This window comes from Pseudopodoces humilis, chromosome 10 (assembly GCF_049639895.1).
Source record: "Pseudopodoces humilis isolate 2021_Gansu_Grassland_sample_001 chromosome 10, ASM4963989v1, whole genome shotgun sequence".
In the NCBI taxonomy this organism is placed as follows: Eukaryota; Metazoa; Chordata; class Aves; order Passeriformes; family Paridae; genus Pseudopodoces; species Pseudopodoces humilis.
In genome coordinates, this window is record NC_142209.1 from 13,617,110 (window position 1) to 13,634,853 (window position 17,744).

The window sequence follows — 17,744 nt, forward strand, 5'->3', positions numbered from 1 at the left end:
CCCGGGCCGTTCCCGGCGTGGCGGTGTGTGGGGAGCCCCGGGCAGCGCGGCTGCCGAGCCGCATCTCGGGGAAGGGGCCAGCAGCGCTGCCGCCCGCGGGACACCGGCCCCGGCTCCGGCACGGCCCTGCCCTGCCCGGCGGGGCGGCCCCGGCCCGGCGCGGGGGGCGCCCGCCCACCTGGGCGTTGCTGCCCGGGCTGCCGGCTCCGCCTCTTCCCGCTCTCCGCTCCCTTCCACTCCGGGACTGCGGGGAGCCGGGGAAAGGCGGTGCGGACACCATGGCTCGTGTGCTGAGCCGGGACCCGGTGGACATTGAGGTACCCACTCGCCCTGCCGGGACGTGCGGCTGTCGCTAGCGGGGAGGGGGCTGTGCCCGGCGGCGCCGGCGCCCGGTAAAGTTTGGTGGCGTTAGGAAGTGCCTCGCCGCTGCCCGCCGGCGGTGCCCGGAGCCTCGTCCCGACACCCCGTGCCGTGCAGCGCCGGCTGGCCGCGGGCAGCCCCGGCACCTGGGGCTGTCCTGCCCCCCGGGCAGCCGCAGCCCTTGCGGGCAGGGGCTGCCGAGGCAGCGCCGGACGCACCGCTCCAGCCGTGCCCCTGCCCCCGTGTTGGCCGCGGTGAGCGCGGCCGGCGCCCGGCCGAGGGGCGTGAGGGGGTGGCGCCCGGCGCCTCCCCTCTCCTCGCCGCCTTCTGTCACTCCCCGGCCAACTCGAGGGCAGGGTGTGACCGAGCCCCGTCTTCCCGGCAAGGTCGGGCTCCCGGCTCTGGCAGGGTTCCTGAGGGGCAGGGCTGCTCGGGAGCCGTGACCTGCTGAGCCCTGGACGGTCTCAGGTGCGTGGGCGATGGCCTCGGGCTGAGTCCCGTAGGTGCCTACGGGCCAGCGGAGCTGTGCGGGACCCGGCTCATTGCTGTCCCGCCGTGGGTCAGGCTGCGCTCACAGACTGCGCCCAGTCTCCTCGGACCAAAACAGATGCATGGAAGGTTGAACAGGAGGGCAGGAGTAGTACCCTTGCTGCAAGTGGCTTTCTCACCTGTGGCACTTAGGGTTTTTGCATGACATTCCTTGCTGCAGGTCGTACCGGCTGCTGGAAGTGGGGCCCGGACCTGGCCTTGGGAAGGCGGAGCTGAGGTGGAGTGTGACAGTGGCACACGTGGTGAGCTCCTGCTGGTGTTAGCCAGGTTGCAAGGTTGGACTTCAAGGTAGCATTTTCCCACCTCTCACAGGACTTCACATTTGGCTGTAAACTTCAGCTCCTTATGAAGAGTCTAGTAAAACAAAAGCAACGATAAAAGAAGTTGTGGTTGATAGTCTCGTTCTAGCCGGACACAACTTCTTGTTGTGGTATACACTGAAGTGTAAAATATTAAGTTTCGGTTGAACTATTGCAGTTCATTGAGGCCCAGACATAATACACAAATACACACTTGAAGACATCTCTAGGTCGGTTGTGACTGAGTTTTATCATTGGTTCTTGTATTGAGTTTTTGTGTTCAGTCCATTTCCTAGCTGAACTGCTGCTTAAACCATGACTAATGTCCAGAAATGGTCTTACAGATACTCTGGTAAAACTGAAGCATGGAATGGACAGGAAGAGTGAACTATCATAGAAGTCTTCCTGGCAATTAGGGAGGCACTGTGGTATGAAATCAGCACTGTCTGTCTTTTACCAGCTCAGTGTTTTCAGAGCAGCCAATCTTGGATTTTTCTTCAAGTGTTAAAGTTAATTTTTCTGTGGCAAAGGTTTTATTTTAGTTGTTCGGGTTTTTGAGTACTTTCCCTAAATTTTTAATGCAAAATATTTCTTGTATTGCATTGTTTTGCATTTCTAGATACTTATGACAGACTCAAAGAACATTGTTATGGTAGGATCCTGTGTTGGTAATAGTATGCAGTACTACATATTTTAGGAGATGAGTTGATGGATTTTGAAAAGTCTAGTGTTTGCTTTATTCTGAGGCTTCAGATAGAAACTTTGGTCAGTATCTTCCTGTGTTTTTGTTTTCAGCAGTCATTTAAACTAGCAAAAAAACCAGCGTAGTCTCCTTCTAACTAAATGTACTGTCCTTCCCCCATCTGTTTGAATAAATTTAGCTGTTGTATGGTTTGTCTCTTAGATGAATATATCAATAATTACTGATAATCTAATTGCAGCATTGCAGCCCTGTGTGGCTTTTGTTGGTTGGTCAGGTTTTTTTTTCCTCCCTGCATAGGACTTTATTTTTTGGGGGGAGGAAGTACTGTATTTTCAAAAAATGTATTTTATCTTTGTCTTTGAAGTAGGTACAGTGCGTGTTAGCTAATCCTTTCATTGTAGATAAATAGTAATTTGTTCGTTGAGTGAGGGAGTCTATCAACATGAACAATGGCAGCACAACTTGAATGTTTTGGTCACTTTCTTGGCTACAGTATAAAAACTGAACCAATGATTTAATGGAACTTATCTCAATGGTTAGTATCTCAAATTCAAGTTCATATAATAAAATATTAAAAATTATCTCTGAAGTCCTAGTGCTACTTTACAATGTATTTAATAGTTAAGGCTGGAAAAAAGACATGTCATTGGTTAAAGAAGAGTCAAGAATCTGTGCTAGAAATAGCTAAAATCACTGATGGTTCTCCAAGTTACTTTGCAAAAGAAAAATTCTGGGAAACTGTGTCTGAGGAATCTTGTGCCCCTTGCTTGGCTTAGCCAGCAGCTTTAGCCTCTGGACCTAACTAAAGAAGATGAATAAATTACATAGATAGTTGTTTTCCTAAAATCTGCTTTCCAAATTGTGGAAGACTAGGCGTGTTGTGATTTAAATATATGCTTTTCTTCAGTTTTATTTTTTAACACTAAAACAAAAATAACACCCAAAATACCAAAACAAAACAACTCTCTCCCCTCAACTACTGGCAATTCCACAAACCCCAAACACTGCCTTTTTTTGAATACAGTCAACTATCAAAGTGTGCTGCTAATATTCCTTGGACACTGATACTCTAAGCAAAATGAAAGCTTGTTTAAAAGTGAAAGTACCTACCTTGGATTTATGGTATAAGGACTTGCCTTGGATTTTTGTTTGTTATCTCTCTCAATCTTTACAAGAATTCTTGAAATCTACACTATGAGGGCAGCATTCCCTTTCTAACTTGTGATGTGAAATCACTAAATGTACATTTAAGTTCCAGAGAATGTTTACAGGCTTCATGTAAACTTCCCAGTGATACTCTGGGAAAGTCTTCCATTCTTTTGCCTTCTCTTTTGTTTCACCTAATTCCTGACTATCATTATGTGTAAACCATATATAATTACATCTTTTGCCATCTTCAGGATTCTTTGAAGACCTGAAGTTGTAAAATCAAGTAGTCAGAAATTAATGAATTGCAAAATGGTTAAGTGTCAGATATAATCTCGAATGACATTGTTTAGCATTGTTCTCTGGGTGCTGCGGTTTCCTGTCTTCGTTCCAGTGTTGCTCTGCAGTCTCTGGTCTTTTCACTCGGTGGTGTTTGGGTAGTGGATACTTTCCAGCTCGTTGCCACTCAGACTACATCTGGAGAGAAGTGTAAGTAGGTCTCCCACCCTTCCTTGGTGAGGGCTTCTTCGCAGCAGAGTGGAGACGCTTTGGCACTCTGTCACAAACTGAAAACTTTGTCACAAACCTGAAACATTCAGCAATTAAAACCAGCCCCCAACACAATTTAGCATGAAGCAGCGTTGTCATTCTTACATGGCTGTGTATGTTTAAAGGCGAATTGGGTGTTGATGAATGAGTAATTCCCTGCTAGACCAGCAGCTGGCTACCTAGAGTGCTGTACAGCTGTTTCCACCCCAGCACTGTTGCTTGACTTGTGAGAATAAAATGAAAGGTGTGAAGGGCTAGAGCCATGCTCTGAAATTGCAATTGGGAATTGTCTGAGAATTATCAGGGTAAATATGTGTCACTTTCACTTGCAATGAACATAGCATAACATAGTTATAGTGGCATTCTCTTACTTCAGCTTCAGAAAGTATAAATGGCTCTTAAATCATGCATTTTTTATTTTAAAAGTTATATATTTCACCCACGTATTTCTTTGGTGTTACTTCAGGGTTCAGAGGAATGTTTCTTAGGGGCCAGACTGTGCCCATTGGGCGCTGACCTTAGTGAGAGCCCAAGAGGCTCCAGGAGTTCTTCAATACTCAGCAGGCAGCATGTTTGTTGATTTTGAGTTCCTTCAGCAGCAAGTTCTACACTGCTGTCTGAAAGCCCTAATGAAAGTGGGATGAGGTTATGGCTGTTTGAGCAGCTCGCTGATGGTACAGGCAGCACACCTGCACTCCAGGGCTGCAGCTGGTTCCAGAGTCAGTCAGGGGAAGCAGAGTCCCTTGTTCCATGCTTCCTGCTGCATGGAAGGGTCACTTGAGAAGTGCTCCTAAGCTTCGAGAAGCATTGTTGTACAGCCTGCAAATTCCATAGTGTTTTAAGTAGTAGGTTTGATAGCCAGTGGCAGTTTGTCATTCCCTGAGATATACTTAGTAGCTGTTAGCAAGCATGGGCTGGGACAGCAAGGTAGGCAAGTTTCACTTGTCTGATTTATTTTTCTCCCAATGCAAATGGACAAGAGCAGTGGAAAAACTGCAGGTAGAAAGGTATGTCTGAGAGCTAGGCTTGGCATGCTCACAGTGGGAAGAAGGACAGGGATTGAAAATTAAAGAATACTGTAAAAAACAGGAAACCTCCAGCAAGGTAGCAGGGAACACTACTAAGTCAGCATGGCTCACAAGGTTGTTAGGCAAAGGTTATGTGAATAAATAACTGAAGCTAGCTTTCTTTGATCTAGGCTAAACTTTTATTTTTAAAAGCCCTAGTTATTGCAGTGTCTCTCTCTCTCGTAGATAACTGTTAGTTTTTTGAAGTTCCGTAATGAAGCTTTAATATGTAGAATGTTTTTATGGTATTGCTTTATAGCTTGTTGTGATGATCAGATGGCTGTTCCAGATTGATGGCTGTGTCTTCCTAAGGTCATTTGACAAGCAGTCCGTGAGAAAACAGAAGTTCCTATTTAGCTGTTTTTGCTTAATGAATTTCTCAAGCCTTTTCATTGTTCTAGTGGTTTTATTGTAATAAACTCTTAGCTGAGTGGAACAGCAGTTATAGCATGATTGCTTAGACCTCATGGAAGATTATAAACCACAATTATCATGTCTCTCTTAGAGAATTGAATGATTTACTCATCAGGTTAAAATTTCATCTGGCAAGTAGAAAGAAAAGTCTTCTGAATTAAACATTTTATATTTTCACGTTTTATATGCAAATCCTGTTGATGCTCAAGGAATTATGTGTGGTGTTGTCTCTACTGCCGATAGTCTGCCAGATTGTAGCAGTCAAGCCCTCCAAAATAATTATATCGGGAAAAAAAGTTGACTTATGCTTTTAATTTTTCTTCAACCTTTGAGTTTTAATGTTACTTATGAGTTAAACTCCCATCCTTAGAATTTTACTCTTTTTGTAAGGTCTTTCACTTAAGAACTGCTGTTCCCACCCTTCTTGCGGCTGAGACTTACGTGTAGTCACTGCAGTTAGCAACTCTGAAAACAAGAAGGAACTGAAATTAATTTTCTTCTAGTTACAGAAATAAATTTCATAATGATTTTATGTTGTAGAGCAAACTGGAATTTCATTCTTTCCTCTGCTTAGTGTCACATCTTTTAAGAAAGTATAACTACATGCTGATGTAGGAAGCTGCTACCCATGAGGCAGGATTTTGCCGATCGGCTGTGACAAGAGTGCAGCACTGCAGGGCAGGCATTTGAGGTGCATTTGAAGGGGTGCAGTTTTAGCAGCAGGGCAGGATTTGCCTAGTTTTCAGTGCAGCCCAGAGGGGTGTGGCTGTGTTTGATGGACTGGGGTTTGCTTGGACCCAAGATTGCTTAGTGCTCTCCATCCTACTGGCCTGTGTACCCGCGCAGTGGAGTTTGTGCTACCCAAAGACACAAGCTGCTGCTTTTCAGATTAACACTTTGAAGAATTCTGCTGTCCATCCTATCCTATACCATTTTGCCAGTGTCAGTAAAATGACCCAGGGAACACAAAAGTAACTGGCACTGGGTTGGGAACACACTTCTAGTTAAAATATTGAGAAAAGCTGAAATTCCTGGTGGCTGCAGACAAGCTGGATTGAATATGTCCTGTTTGTTCTGGCTATGCTAACCCTTTGACAGCACTGAGTTCAAATCAAAAACTGCTTTCTCTCCCTCCCTGGTTGCCTGGCAACCTCCCTCCTCTTATTAGCATATGATTTCTATTCCTTTTTTTATTTCATCAGTACAGTGTTACACACTCTGCTCCCTGCCCTGTGCTGTCGCCTTTGAGAAGAGCAGGATTTGTGCCTTTATATGAGACTTCGGCAAGTTTGTGATTTGGCAAAGAAATCAAACATTTGGGATTAGGAACCTTTGGCCATAAATGCCTTATCAGAAGCACAGAGGGTGGTGTTTGTGTGGGCATGTTTTTCAAAGTCTTTTCATTTTCATTTGCTGTCATTTTTATACTAAGGGCAGAATTCTTGCAAATCAGCACAGCATAAATCTCTGGCATCTCTACATGTGCAGAGCATCAGTTTGTGAAACGTGCCAACAGAGATTGCCTACACAGATCTCGGAGGGCATTTTGTCCTCTTGGTCTTTATGCAGTTCCATAATGCAATATGCAATTTCATAATTCAAAATATAAATTTTAAAAAAAATCATGTATATCCAGGTCAAATTGTGATTGGGGAAGAAAGCAGCTAAAGAAGTAAGTGGGAGAATTGAACTAAATTCTCTGGTTTTCTTCTCATAATCATGCTTTTTAGAAATAAGAACATTTTGCCTTCCAATTGGCAAGGTATATTCTTTTATGAAATAACATGTAATTCAGACTGGGTCTATAGCTTAAACTTCAAATTGCTTTTTTTCTGTTCATAGACTCTTACAACTATAATAAATACCCCAATTTTTTTTTTTTTTGCTATTGCATATGGCAAAGAACATAAGATTCAAGTAGGAGTAGAAAAAAACAACAAAACTTAGTAACAACAAAAGAAAGACACTGTGTCTTAGAAGACACAGTGAGAAGGGAATGTAAGCATGTAAGTTTGAGGAGTGTTTATATTAAGAGATGTAAAGGTATTTTTTCTTAATATTATCCAAATCGTAAATCACAAATGAAATAATCTACATATTCAATATCCTTGTTCTCTTATGCTGTGGTCTGAGTTTGGCAATTTCACTTCTTTCCTCTGTCAAAATACTTAGACCTTCTTGTGAAACATCTGGGTTCTTACCGTTGTCATAGATGCCTCCCTAAGCCAATGTGGAATTTCAAGTGGTTTTAGGTCATGCAGAGACTTCACCATTTGAATTAAGAGTAAGCCCACCTATAAAAGTATTTTGTTTTTGATAATACTTCCTGTATTTAAAGATGTAATTTCAGAAAGCGTTCTTAGTTTGATAAATATTAATGTATGTGATGTTGGTATTTAATTTGTAGATTTAAAGTGACAAACACAATGAAGTCCTTGAAATGCCAAACCTTTCATCTCTGCTCAAGCCAAGGTTCAATTTTATTTTCAGTATGACATTTGCTGCCTGAAGTGTTACAAGTGACTTGACCTTAAAATTACGTTTATTTTAGTTCATTGAAATGGTTGGCCTTTCCAGTTCAACTTGACATCAACAGTGCAAATGGGAGAAGGCAGACATGCTTGCCTGTGACTCTATTTGAAAGCAAATTAAAAAGGTATCTAGGTGATGAATCTAAATATTTCCATTTAGATGGGATGCTAGTCATCAGTTAAAGGCAATCATGCTTCTGTTCATGTGCATTCTGACATTTTAATTTCAGGTTCAAAAACAATTATATATGTAATTAAGGAGCAAAGTGTCCAGGCAGCCAACCTGTCTGATTTATGTGTCTTGTTGGTGTGTGTGGGTTTTTTTTTTTATAGAGGTACCTGTGCACACCACTTTGAGACTGCAGAAGGTGGAAAAACTGAAAGTTTGATGTTAATGTGTTCTTCCTAAGGACACTCTTCTTTCAAGAATTAGTCACACACTCAATGTCATTAGGTTTATATTTATCATGGAGATTGGACTTTGTGCCATTTGCAGAGACATTGTTGTGGTACCTAGTTTATTAATATATTGCTGCATGTTTGCCTTGGTTTTTGGTGTGATTTTTTAAACTGTGCTCTGAGAGGCTTTATTTAAATTTTAACATCCATTGGAATGAACTGTCCTGGCTGGGTTTTTCTCAGTCAGCAAAACATTTGGTCAATGTGGAGAGAATGAAGCAGGCTGCTGTGTAGGAGATGCATGTCTCCTAAGACAGAGATGTTCTGTTGAGCTGTGCACTATGTGCAGGGCTGTCTGCCCAGCCTTGAGAGAGGTCCTCGTGCTGCCCAACTCCATCTCTGTCAGTTGATTAAGGAATGAGAATATTGTGCTCTGAAGGGAATCCTTTGCACTCTTGCAGTGAAAAGACATAAGGCAGGATGAGCTTCTGAGAGAGGAAAAAAGTGCTAAGAAGTATGTGGAGAGATCTATGGGGAAGGAGAAATAAAATATGCACTGAAAGCAAGCTATTGCTGAATTTAATAATCACATCATTTTCCTGTCCAGCCGTTGCACTGTTAGCATCTATATACTAGCATTTTGCTCATTATAAAATGCTTGGGTTTTCACTGATTGTGAAGGGCATTCTATGAAACCCAACTCTATTCTGCTCTTAACAATAAGCTGACTACCCTTCCATCCAGGCATGTCTAGCATCCATGCAAAATTCCAGAATTCATTTGTGGAAGTAGGTAGAAGTGTTAAAATAAGTTATTAAAAATGTAGACCCATAGTGGGAGTAAAGAAGATTGGAAGTATGAAGAGAGGTTTTACACCTGGAAGTTATTATAGTTATTTAGATTGAGCAAGAATAATAACCAATTGTTTTCTAAGATGTATGACACATTTATGAAAAACCTTGAAGGATAAATGGATCTTTTTAGTATGCTACTTCCACAAAGGACTCTATGAATAAAATAATAGTGAGAGAACTCTCAGTGGATGCTGAATACTGCTAATTGATGAAATTATTACTTATTACACTGCAACTGAACTCTGCTTAGAAACACTATTTTCAGTATGATTTTTTGAAAATGACAGCTGAAATGTAAGAGGCTTTGTATTGAAAGTGAATAGTGATAATTTCTTGATATCTTTGAAATGAAGGATATTTCAATGACAGTTAAAACTGAAAAAAGTGTTTTTTCTTAAGTGCACAGATCATGGACTATGACTATGAAAATAAAATGAACTTTCCTGAAATCAATAAAGTAGACTTAATGTGGATTTATGAGGCATTTTAAAAATAACTTCAAGTATTCTATTTATAATAAAGCAGTCAATTATTTGTGTCAGCGGTTTTCATATTATGTCACATTTTAAGGTTAAAAATTAGGTTTGTGAGATAGAGTGTAGCCATCATATTGAGGAAAACTCTTAATTCTAAATTAAATCAGTATTGAAGAATACTGCAGATTTACTGCTCAGGGCAAAAATGGGAATGAGGACCAGATTTTCCATGGTTTTCAACTGATGAAATTAGAGCCTGCTGTCCTTCTTGGTGTGTCTTGTTAGGTGTATATACTAACTCTCATGGATTGTTATCAGTAATTGGTGTGAGCATCTGTGCTCAAAAGATCATGTGTAGTGTAACATTTTGGAATATAATTACAGGTGAATACAAGATTTAATTTTAGCCTTAACAAATCTGTTCATCAGTGCTAAGATGAATGTCCCTGTTAATTTCAACAGACTTAAGAACCAGAGGGACAAAGTAGCCTTGTGCAAATTCATGCACACACTTGCATGTGGATATGTCTGTATGCTACAGGAACACAAGATAGGAGATTAGAAGTGGTTCCCAGGCTTATTGATTCCATTTTAAAGTTGTGTTTGCTATTGCCCTTTTTTCAGTTCCAATTGAAAATGCAAAATTTGAAAGATTTTAGTAAGCACGAGCATAGCTTTTCAAAACAGATGGAAGTGAGAAAGCGACAAAAGAGTTGGGAGAAAAAAAAAGCAAAGAAGATAACCACAACAGAAGCTGTTCTAGAATGCTGGTCATGAAATGCAGAAATATAATGAATACAGAACAGAAAAAAATGAAAATATTATCTCTTCTCAAAGTATCTATAGTCTGAGTAAAGTGTCAGCAGTCAGCAGTAACCAATACTGTGCTGAAGGGCCAGTGCTCTTTTGTTAGGATAGAGTATGCTAAGAAAGAGTTTCTGGAAGACTGTAGAATATGAACCGCTTCTTAAGTAAAGCAGAATAGCTTGCATGCTGCTAAATCATGGCATTAGGTAAGGAGATAAGATGAATTGATTTAGGAACCCCAAGAGGTATTTACACAAAAGCTAAGTTAGATCATCTTTAACTCCCAGTATAATGTTCTCTGTGCACTCAATCAGTCCTTAGTGAAAAATACATAAGAAATCTTGAGAGTTGGGCTAAAACTCTTTTAGTGCTGGAGCAGCATTCTTGTCATGTTTGTTCTCTGATTTGCTTTTATAATCTTAGCTGAACAGCAAATCAGTTCAACTTCTCATCCAGGTTTGCCTCCCATCCTGTGCAGGACTAGGCAGGAACATGGGGATGGAGGCCTTCTTGTTCCAGGGGTGACTTCAGTAATGGTTAGACTATTTTCCAAAAGTGTCTGTTCTTCTAATTATTTGTGAGTCTTCCTCCCCAGTTTTTCCTTTTTTAAATGGAAGCAGGGATCTCATGTATTTGAGGTAAGTGTTTAAACTTAGGTAGAGTTTCATGCTGAGAACCACCATCCTAGAGGCTGCCAGCTGGTGTGTAGGTCCAGGAGGGTGAGAGAGCCGCTGTTGTGGCTGTTGTGTTGTGTTGTGGTTGTGTACCACTGTCTCTTTGGTGTTTTGTCACACTGAGCTAAGGTGTCCTGCTTGGTGTACTGGCAGCTGTGAATCTCCTCCTCAGGTGCTGTAAGGAGCTTAATTGGGTGTGCAACTTCCACTCCTGGAGTTAGTCACCTGCTCTACTCACAAAGCTTACCTGTCTGTGAATGTAGGCCCTGACTCAGGAGAAGGGAGGAAACAATAGCTAAAGGAAGAGCTGACCTGAAGTCAAGTGGAAAGAGCTCAACATGACTTGGCAACATGACGTGACCATATCCTGAGTTGCATCAAAAGAAGTGTGTCCAGCAGGTTGAAGGAGGTGATTCTTCCACTCTACCTTTGTGAGACCCCCCACCTGGAGTACTGCACCCAGCTCTGGGGTCCCCAGCATAAGCCAGATGGGGACTTTTTAGAGTGAGTCTAGAGGAAAGTCAGAAATACAATCAGAGGGCTGGAATATCTCTCCTCTGAAGACAGGCTGGGAGAGTTGGGGTTGTTCAGAAGAGAAGGCTCAGGAGAGACCTTAGGGCAGCCTTCTGGTTCCTAAAGAGGGCCTACAAGAAAGCTGGAGAGGGACATGTTATAGTAGGCCAAGGCAGATTGGCTTTAAACTGAAGGAGTGGGTTTAGATGAGATGTTAGGAAGAAATTCTATACTTTGAGGGTGTTATGATCCAGTTTAAATGCAGAAAAGCTCAGAAAGCTAAGTCTCTGTGTATAAACTGGAAAGAACTTAGAAGGTTCAAAATACACCCAAAAAGGAGATTAAAACCAAACGAGGTTAGATGTTGGTGCCAAAAAAAATGATATATTTTGTTTAATAGGAAAGGAGGCAAAGAGAAAGTAAGAAAGGAAAGAAAGGAAGAAAGAAAAGAAGTGTGAATGGGGAGACAGGAGGAGAGTGACAGGGGTTAGGTGGATCCTACCCATCCCTACCTCCATCCAAGGGTCCCAATGATGTCTTGTTGCTCCCCTGCATCCAGTCTTCTTGGTGGTGAGAGCCATGGCTGCCACACACAGTGCCACGTTGTCACATGCCAAAGAGGTTAGAATCCCGTGGATTATTATACACTGTGGGCCAGGTGGGAGTGCCCACGGGCCTCCCTGGCAGGGGGCTAGTTTGACACTGTCCCTTGCAACACAGAGGGTCTGTTGCATCATATTGCAGTGTTCTGGTGCGGGGTCTGGGGATTCCTTTGGGGGGCCCTTTGATGGGCCATGTCACTGTCACCCTCTCTGCTGTGGATAAGCTTTCCCCCAGGTGAAGGGCCCCTCAGCTGGGCTCCTCTGCACATCAGAGGATGGGCCTCTGACCAGAGGCTTTCCAACACACACCCAAAGCCTATGTCTCCCCACCCTTTGGTGCAAGGGTCTGTGTGAGCCTGGCAGCTGATAGCCCTGGGGCTTCTCCACCCTGAAGGTATTAGGCTTGTATTTTGTATATAATGTCCCCATCCCTGAGATATTACTTAATCTTCATCAGAGGACAGTCCAGGGCCTCTCAGAGCCCCATTCAGGGGCTGTTCTGCTATAATAGGCAAAAATCTTTCATAAATATGTTTAAGTCATAAACTATAATATTTTAGTCTCTGTGGTGAGGCAGAACAGGTTGCCCAGAGAAGTTGTGGGTGCCTCATCTCTGGCAGTGTTCGAGGCCAGGTTGAATGGGTTTGAGCAGTCTGGTGTAGTGAAAGGTGCCCCTGCCCATGGCAGGGGGGTTGGAGCTTCAATGTTTCTTCCAACCCAAACCATGAAGTAAAGACTAAATCCACATTTCTGAAGCTGTCAGGCTTCAGAAGTTCAGGAAGATGGTACTTACAGAAAAGTAACCTAGGTGCCTTTCCTTGATATAATTTCTAAAAAAATGTTACTTCTGTTACAGCTTTTCCTGTTTCTCTGCAGTATGTGCTCCTGCTCATAACAAACAGCAAACAAAGGGATGCTGCTCTGAAACAAATGGTTTTTAATACTTCCATCCTGATTGAATGATAGCTTTGTGGTCTTCTATCTTCTGTTCTAGGAAAGAGAATGTGGACCTGCCAGCAAGATGGGAATTATATTTTTTCTGAAATCCAAAACTTTGATGCAGCTTGAAATCCACAGACTTAGAATCATTACAATATGTTTACAGGAGAAATACTTCACTGTAATTTTAGAAAACCTTACAAATGATAAAAATAGCTCTTCCCCATTCAGAGGTCTCACCGCAGACATGTAATTTTGCTTAATAGGTAAAATAATTAGAAAATACTGCTTCTACATACAACATTATTTAATAAGTATTTAAAAGTAAGTTTTCTCTATAAGCATGGGACAAAGTATAATAGATCAGAATCCAAATGTTTGCTGGCATGTTTCTAGATTGGGCAGCCTTATCTCATTATTTTAAGAGTCTCACCTCTGCTTCCTCGCCACACATTCATCAGTATTTAATGTCAGTAAGATTTGAAAATCAAAACTGTAAGAATGAAGAATGCCAAGGAATTTTCTATATTTCCTATTACCAATATATGTTCCACTCATGTATAACACTTGAGTCCTCATATACTCACAGAGTGTCGTGTTTCTTTCCTTAAAGTGGCAACATCTTCTGCAAAAGAAGACAATGACATTTTAAAACAAAAAGGAGAAACTGGCAACAGTTTCCTCTTGTCTTACTTGCATGGGCTGTCAAATTTTGTTGCTTGAAAATTATGTGTGGGTTTGGTTTTTTTTTCAATTATCAGGCATTTAATATTTTATAAAATTACTTCACATATACGTACTGTTTATAGGATACAATTAACAAATCCTTCACATTTCTGTTTTATTTCTACATGCAAATTCTCTTTTTCCTTTTTGATTAGGATGCTCTGGTGTATACACAGTTAGTAGAAAATCTGTAGTCCTATTGTCAATTTTGCATTTTACCATTGTATTAAACAGTTGCTACTGAAATTTTTGTACAAGTTTGCACAGTAGTTACAAAAAGGTAGGTTTACTTGCTACTTCTTCATGTCAGAACAGATTTAGAAAGTTAGTACTGATAGATAGTTGGCATAATCTTGGAACAAGTACAAATGTTCACATTTGTTTCAAGCACTGAATGTACTAGATCTTTTGGATGTATATTGTTATTCTCATCCTTGCATTTCAAGTTCATTTATGGGACTTTGAAAATCACCTTTTAACAAAGTTCTCGGAATATTGCTTTGCTCAGCTAAAATTAGTTCCACTGATCTTGCCAATAATTAAACTTAAGCAGTATTAACTTTGCTAATTTCTCTCCTCTGATCAAAAGTTGGTAGAGCATTCACTTGACATTAACAGATGTGTCTCTAATGCAAGTTTGGGTTTTACTTAAGGAAACACTCACAATTGAGGGTCCAATTCAAAGATTCAATTATGGGGGGTACAATGGCCTTTTTTTGATTCTGACAAAGTTTATTTTCAAAGGCAACTGAACTTGCTTTGTCTTGTGATCTGTTTGTCTTGTAGAAAAATAGAAGTGAGATGTAAATGTATGTGTATGATAACGATCCTTTTTGCTGTGATCCTTTCAATAAATGATTCTCTGTGAGAGTGAGCAGTTACCAAATAACATTTGTATTCCTCATGTGACAGAGCAATTTAATGTGCAAGCATTTGAGACATAAATCAATTTTATACTGAGGAAACCAAAAGTTCTGCTCTACCTGTGGTGCAAACCTAATATTTTTTCTGAAGCTTTAAGTTTTGATTTGTAAAGGAGGAAGATGTTTTTGTAAGGAAAATGAAAAAATGTGACTTTGAGTGTAGTGGGTATGGCAGACTGGAGTCCATGCATGTGCTTACTTCTAAAGTAACAGCAGTCATGAAACTAAGAATCAAGGCTGTGACATGAGTTGCTCTGGGTTTTTTGGTACTTTGACAGTTAGTTGGATGATTAAAGACTGTCCAGTTAGGGAGAAAAAAATACTAAAATATTAACTGTATGTGTACAAGGATAGCTGTACAAAATTTTAAAACCTTCTACTTTTAAAGGCTGTAAATAATGTTTTATTCAGCCAAATGAATACATATAGTGAATTCAACGCTGAGTAAATCAGCCAGAGCTGTGCTCAGCTGTGTCTTCTCAGAGTTTGCTATGTAAAAGCTAACATTTTTGGATGTGGTGTATTGTTTATAGTGTGAAAATGCAATCTTATCACAGAGCAGGGTGTCCCTGGAGGAGCCTCAGAACTGATCCTGTGTAGTGGTGAAGTTTGAGCTGCTTTAGGCTGCATTTTTTTTTTTTTTTTTTTTTTTTTTTTTCTTCTGTTAAATGCGTGAATAATTGATTCTGATACTGGTACTACTTGGATACTTCAGTAAAGCCTGGAGGGTGAGCATTTGCTTTGGTTTTCCCTGTAAGGGTCAAGGAACTTCTGCAGAGATTAGTTGTGTCAAGGAGGTAGCATGCAGAGTTTCCAGAAGCATAATTTACCACCCAGAGCCCTTCCCATAGAGGAGAGTGGTTGGTATCTACGGGAAACAAGTAACACTTTCTGGGTTTCATTTTAATAAACCTTTCAGAATTTGCTGTAAAAACTAGCACAAATGCATTGCTGAGTTAGAGAAATCAAGCTCTAAGTCTTAAAGTTAAGGTGACAGCCTGATTATGTAAACCTTGCTTAGGGTTGTGTAATTTTGCTACTTTGTTAATGTGTAATGCATTAACTTTGTTTATGTAACAGAAAGTGCATAAAGTATAAAACACTTTTGTTAACATAGACATATTCATGACTAAGACTTTCCCAACTTTTGTGGGAGTGATTTAGAAAACTGCTCATTTTGTTAAGATGTAGTGTTTACATATAGCAGGAAAATCAGAGAACCAAGAAATTCTGTAGTGGTAAAATTGAAAATCCCACTAAGTACCTAGTAATGGATCTAGGACGACACCTCTAGGATACTGGTATACTATGAGGGTGTCACAGGGTAAATTATCTTTCTCTAAATATTAGAAACTATGTAAGGAATGCAAGAAACCAGAAAGGTGTTAGTTCTGCTGTCAGCAGTTTGTCTTATGGGGAAATCTAAATCTGTGTGGAAATGTAAAGATGAAGATACAGCACTTAAATGCTATGTTAAAGGCATATGGCAGTGCACAGGTAGCGTATGCATATCACTAGGTCATCCATGGGCCTTAGTTCTTGCTCCATTTGGAAACTATGAGCTTGTGTGGCTCAAAGAAGAAATTTGTCTTGTGATTAAAAGTTGAGTGTTTTTCCAGCTGGGGTTGAGCTCCCTGTGCCCATATGTACAGTGGGATTCAGGGTCAGGCCTCAGTCCCTTGAGCAGGTTGGCATCTCCATCCTGTCTCTCAGGAGGCTGCAATGCTGCTGCTCTCCTGGCACTGGTTCATAGGCTGCTTGTCTCTTCAAAGTAGTGGAGCCCCATCTTCCTATTCAGTTGACCTTGAGGATGGGTTTGTAGCTATTGTAGTATAAAGGGCCAGTTCTCAGGCATGGACAGGGGGCCACCAATGAGTTTATCATTACTGAAAGAGATGAGAGGGTTACACTCTGTCACAATGTGTGATATATTGGAATAAAATATGTTCACAGTCAGTTGTGACTTTGCTCATGTATGCAGCTGTTTGTCTCACTAACAGAAAACATACCTGGTAATTTACAAAAATAATTTCTTGAGGGTTTCCCTTGCATTTTCCTAAGGCTGACCACATTCTTCCTCTGACATTTGTGCTCATTTCACGTTTCATCAAGCTTTCTCTGGCCTTTGTTGCTTCACAATTAAACCAGGCCTGAGCTACTGTGAAAGCACGGTCTTTTTTACCTTTTTGATATTTTTGCATGAATTCATGAATTCCTAAGATACATTGTCAGCCAGGTTGCATAAATTGTTTGTAAAGGTTCTCATCAGTTCTGATCTTCAGTAAAGAAATACACATTTGACACAAGTATCAATTTGTGGGATATTCTGTCCTAAATAAACATATGGGAGAGATTCCCAGCATTGTCCTGTATTCTTTCAATAATGGAAAATAACACAGACCTAGCTTTGGGAAGACATGACACCATAGATACATACTTTTTTAAATCTTGTGTTTATCTTCTAGTGTAACAAACTATCCTATGACTAGAACTTGTTCTTTCTGATTTGGTAATGAAACTTCTATGCATAATGGGGACTTTCCAAGAAGTAAAGTAGATGTGAGAAGTAAAATGTGAATTAGCAATTCAGCTTAGATATTAGTAGGAGCTCATGGCTTGGTCATCTTCAGCACTGATATGATTTTTCGAGAAAGTTCCTTATTGTGGGTCATCTAATCCCATGAAAACAAATCCGTTTGAGTTCTTTAGTCTTTGACTGAATAGCAATTATACAATTAGTTTCATATTCAGATACACTAGAAAATATTAGTGGTGAAGCCCCAGGTATTTGTTTCTGTCAGTGAATTAACACTTGCATAGTTTTGAAATTAATTGTTTAGTATGCTCATTACTCTTAGAAAAAATAAATATGTTCTCATTATGTTCACTTGGTGACCATATGTATCTTGCAATACATTTAATGTTACTTGCTGTGAGGGAGATTACAACTCTTTTTAAGGAAATTGGGTAGATTAATGGAATGGGGTGGGTTAAATTGCTCTCCACATGCATTCCCTAGCATGCCTGGCCTACTCCCGAATTTTAATTGATGTATATAAAAGTGTTCAGCTGAGGAGGCTCTGTGAAGCAACTGGATTAAATCAGGATATAGCCTGTGTATTGCAGGGGCTGGGGTAGGGAAATGATCTGTATACTAAAACAAGGAGATTGACACATGGGACCTTGTTTGATACCCAGTCAGTGTCTGCGTGT

General features: G+C 40.8%; 1 protein-coding gene across 2 annotated transcripts in view; it reads left to right on the forward strand.

Moving 5' to 3' along the window:
- The first annotated feature begins 218 nt into the window (after positions 1-218).
- Positions 219-17,744, forward strand: part of DPYD (dihydropyrimidine dehydrogenase) — a 345,448-nt gene continuing 327,922 nt past the window's right edge. The window contains exon 1 of one of the 2 annotated variants that reach the window (XM_005520957.3): positions 219-317. In XM_005520957.3, the coding sequence (XP_005521014.2) occupies positions 279-317 (39 nt within the window). In that variant the 5' untranslated portion in view covers positions 219-278. Of the gene's footprint in view, positions 318-1,047; positions 1,198-17,744 lie in introns of those variants that run through there. The other variant, XM_088060496.1, reaches the window with a different exon arrangement.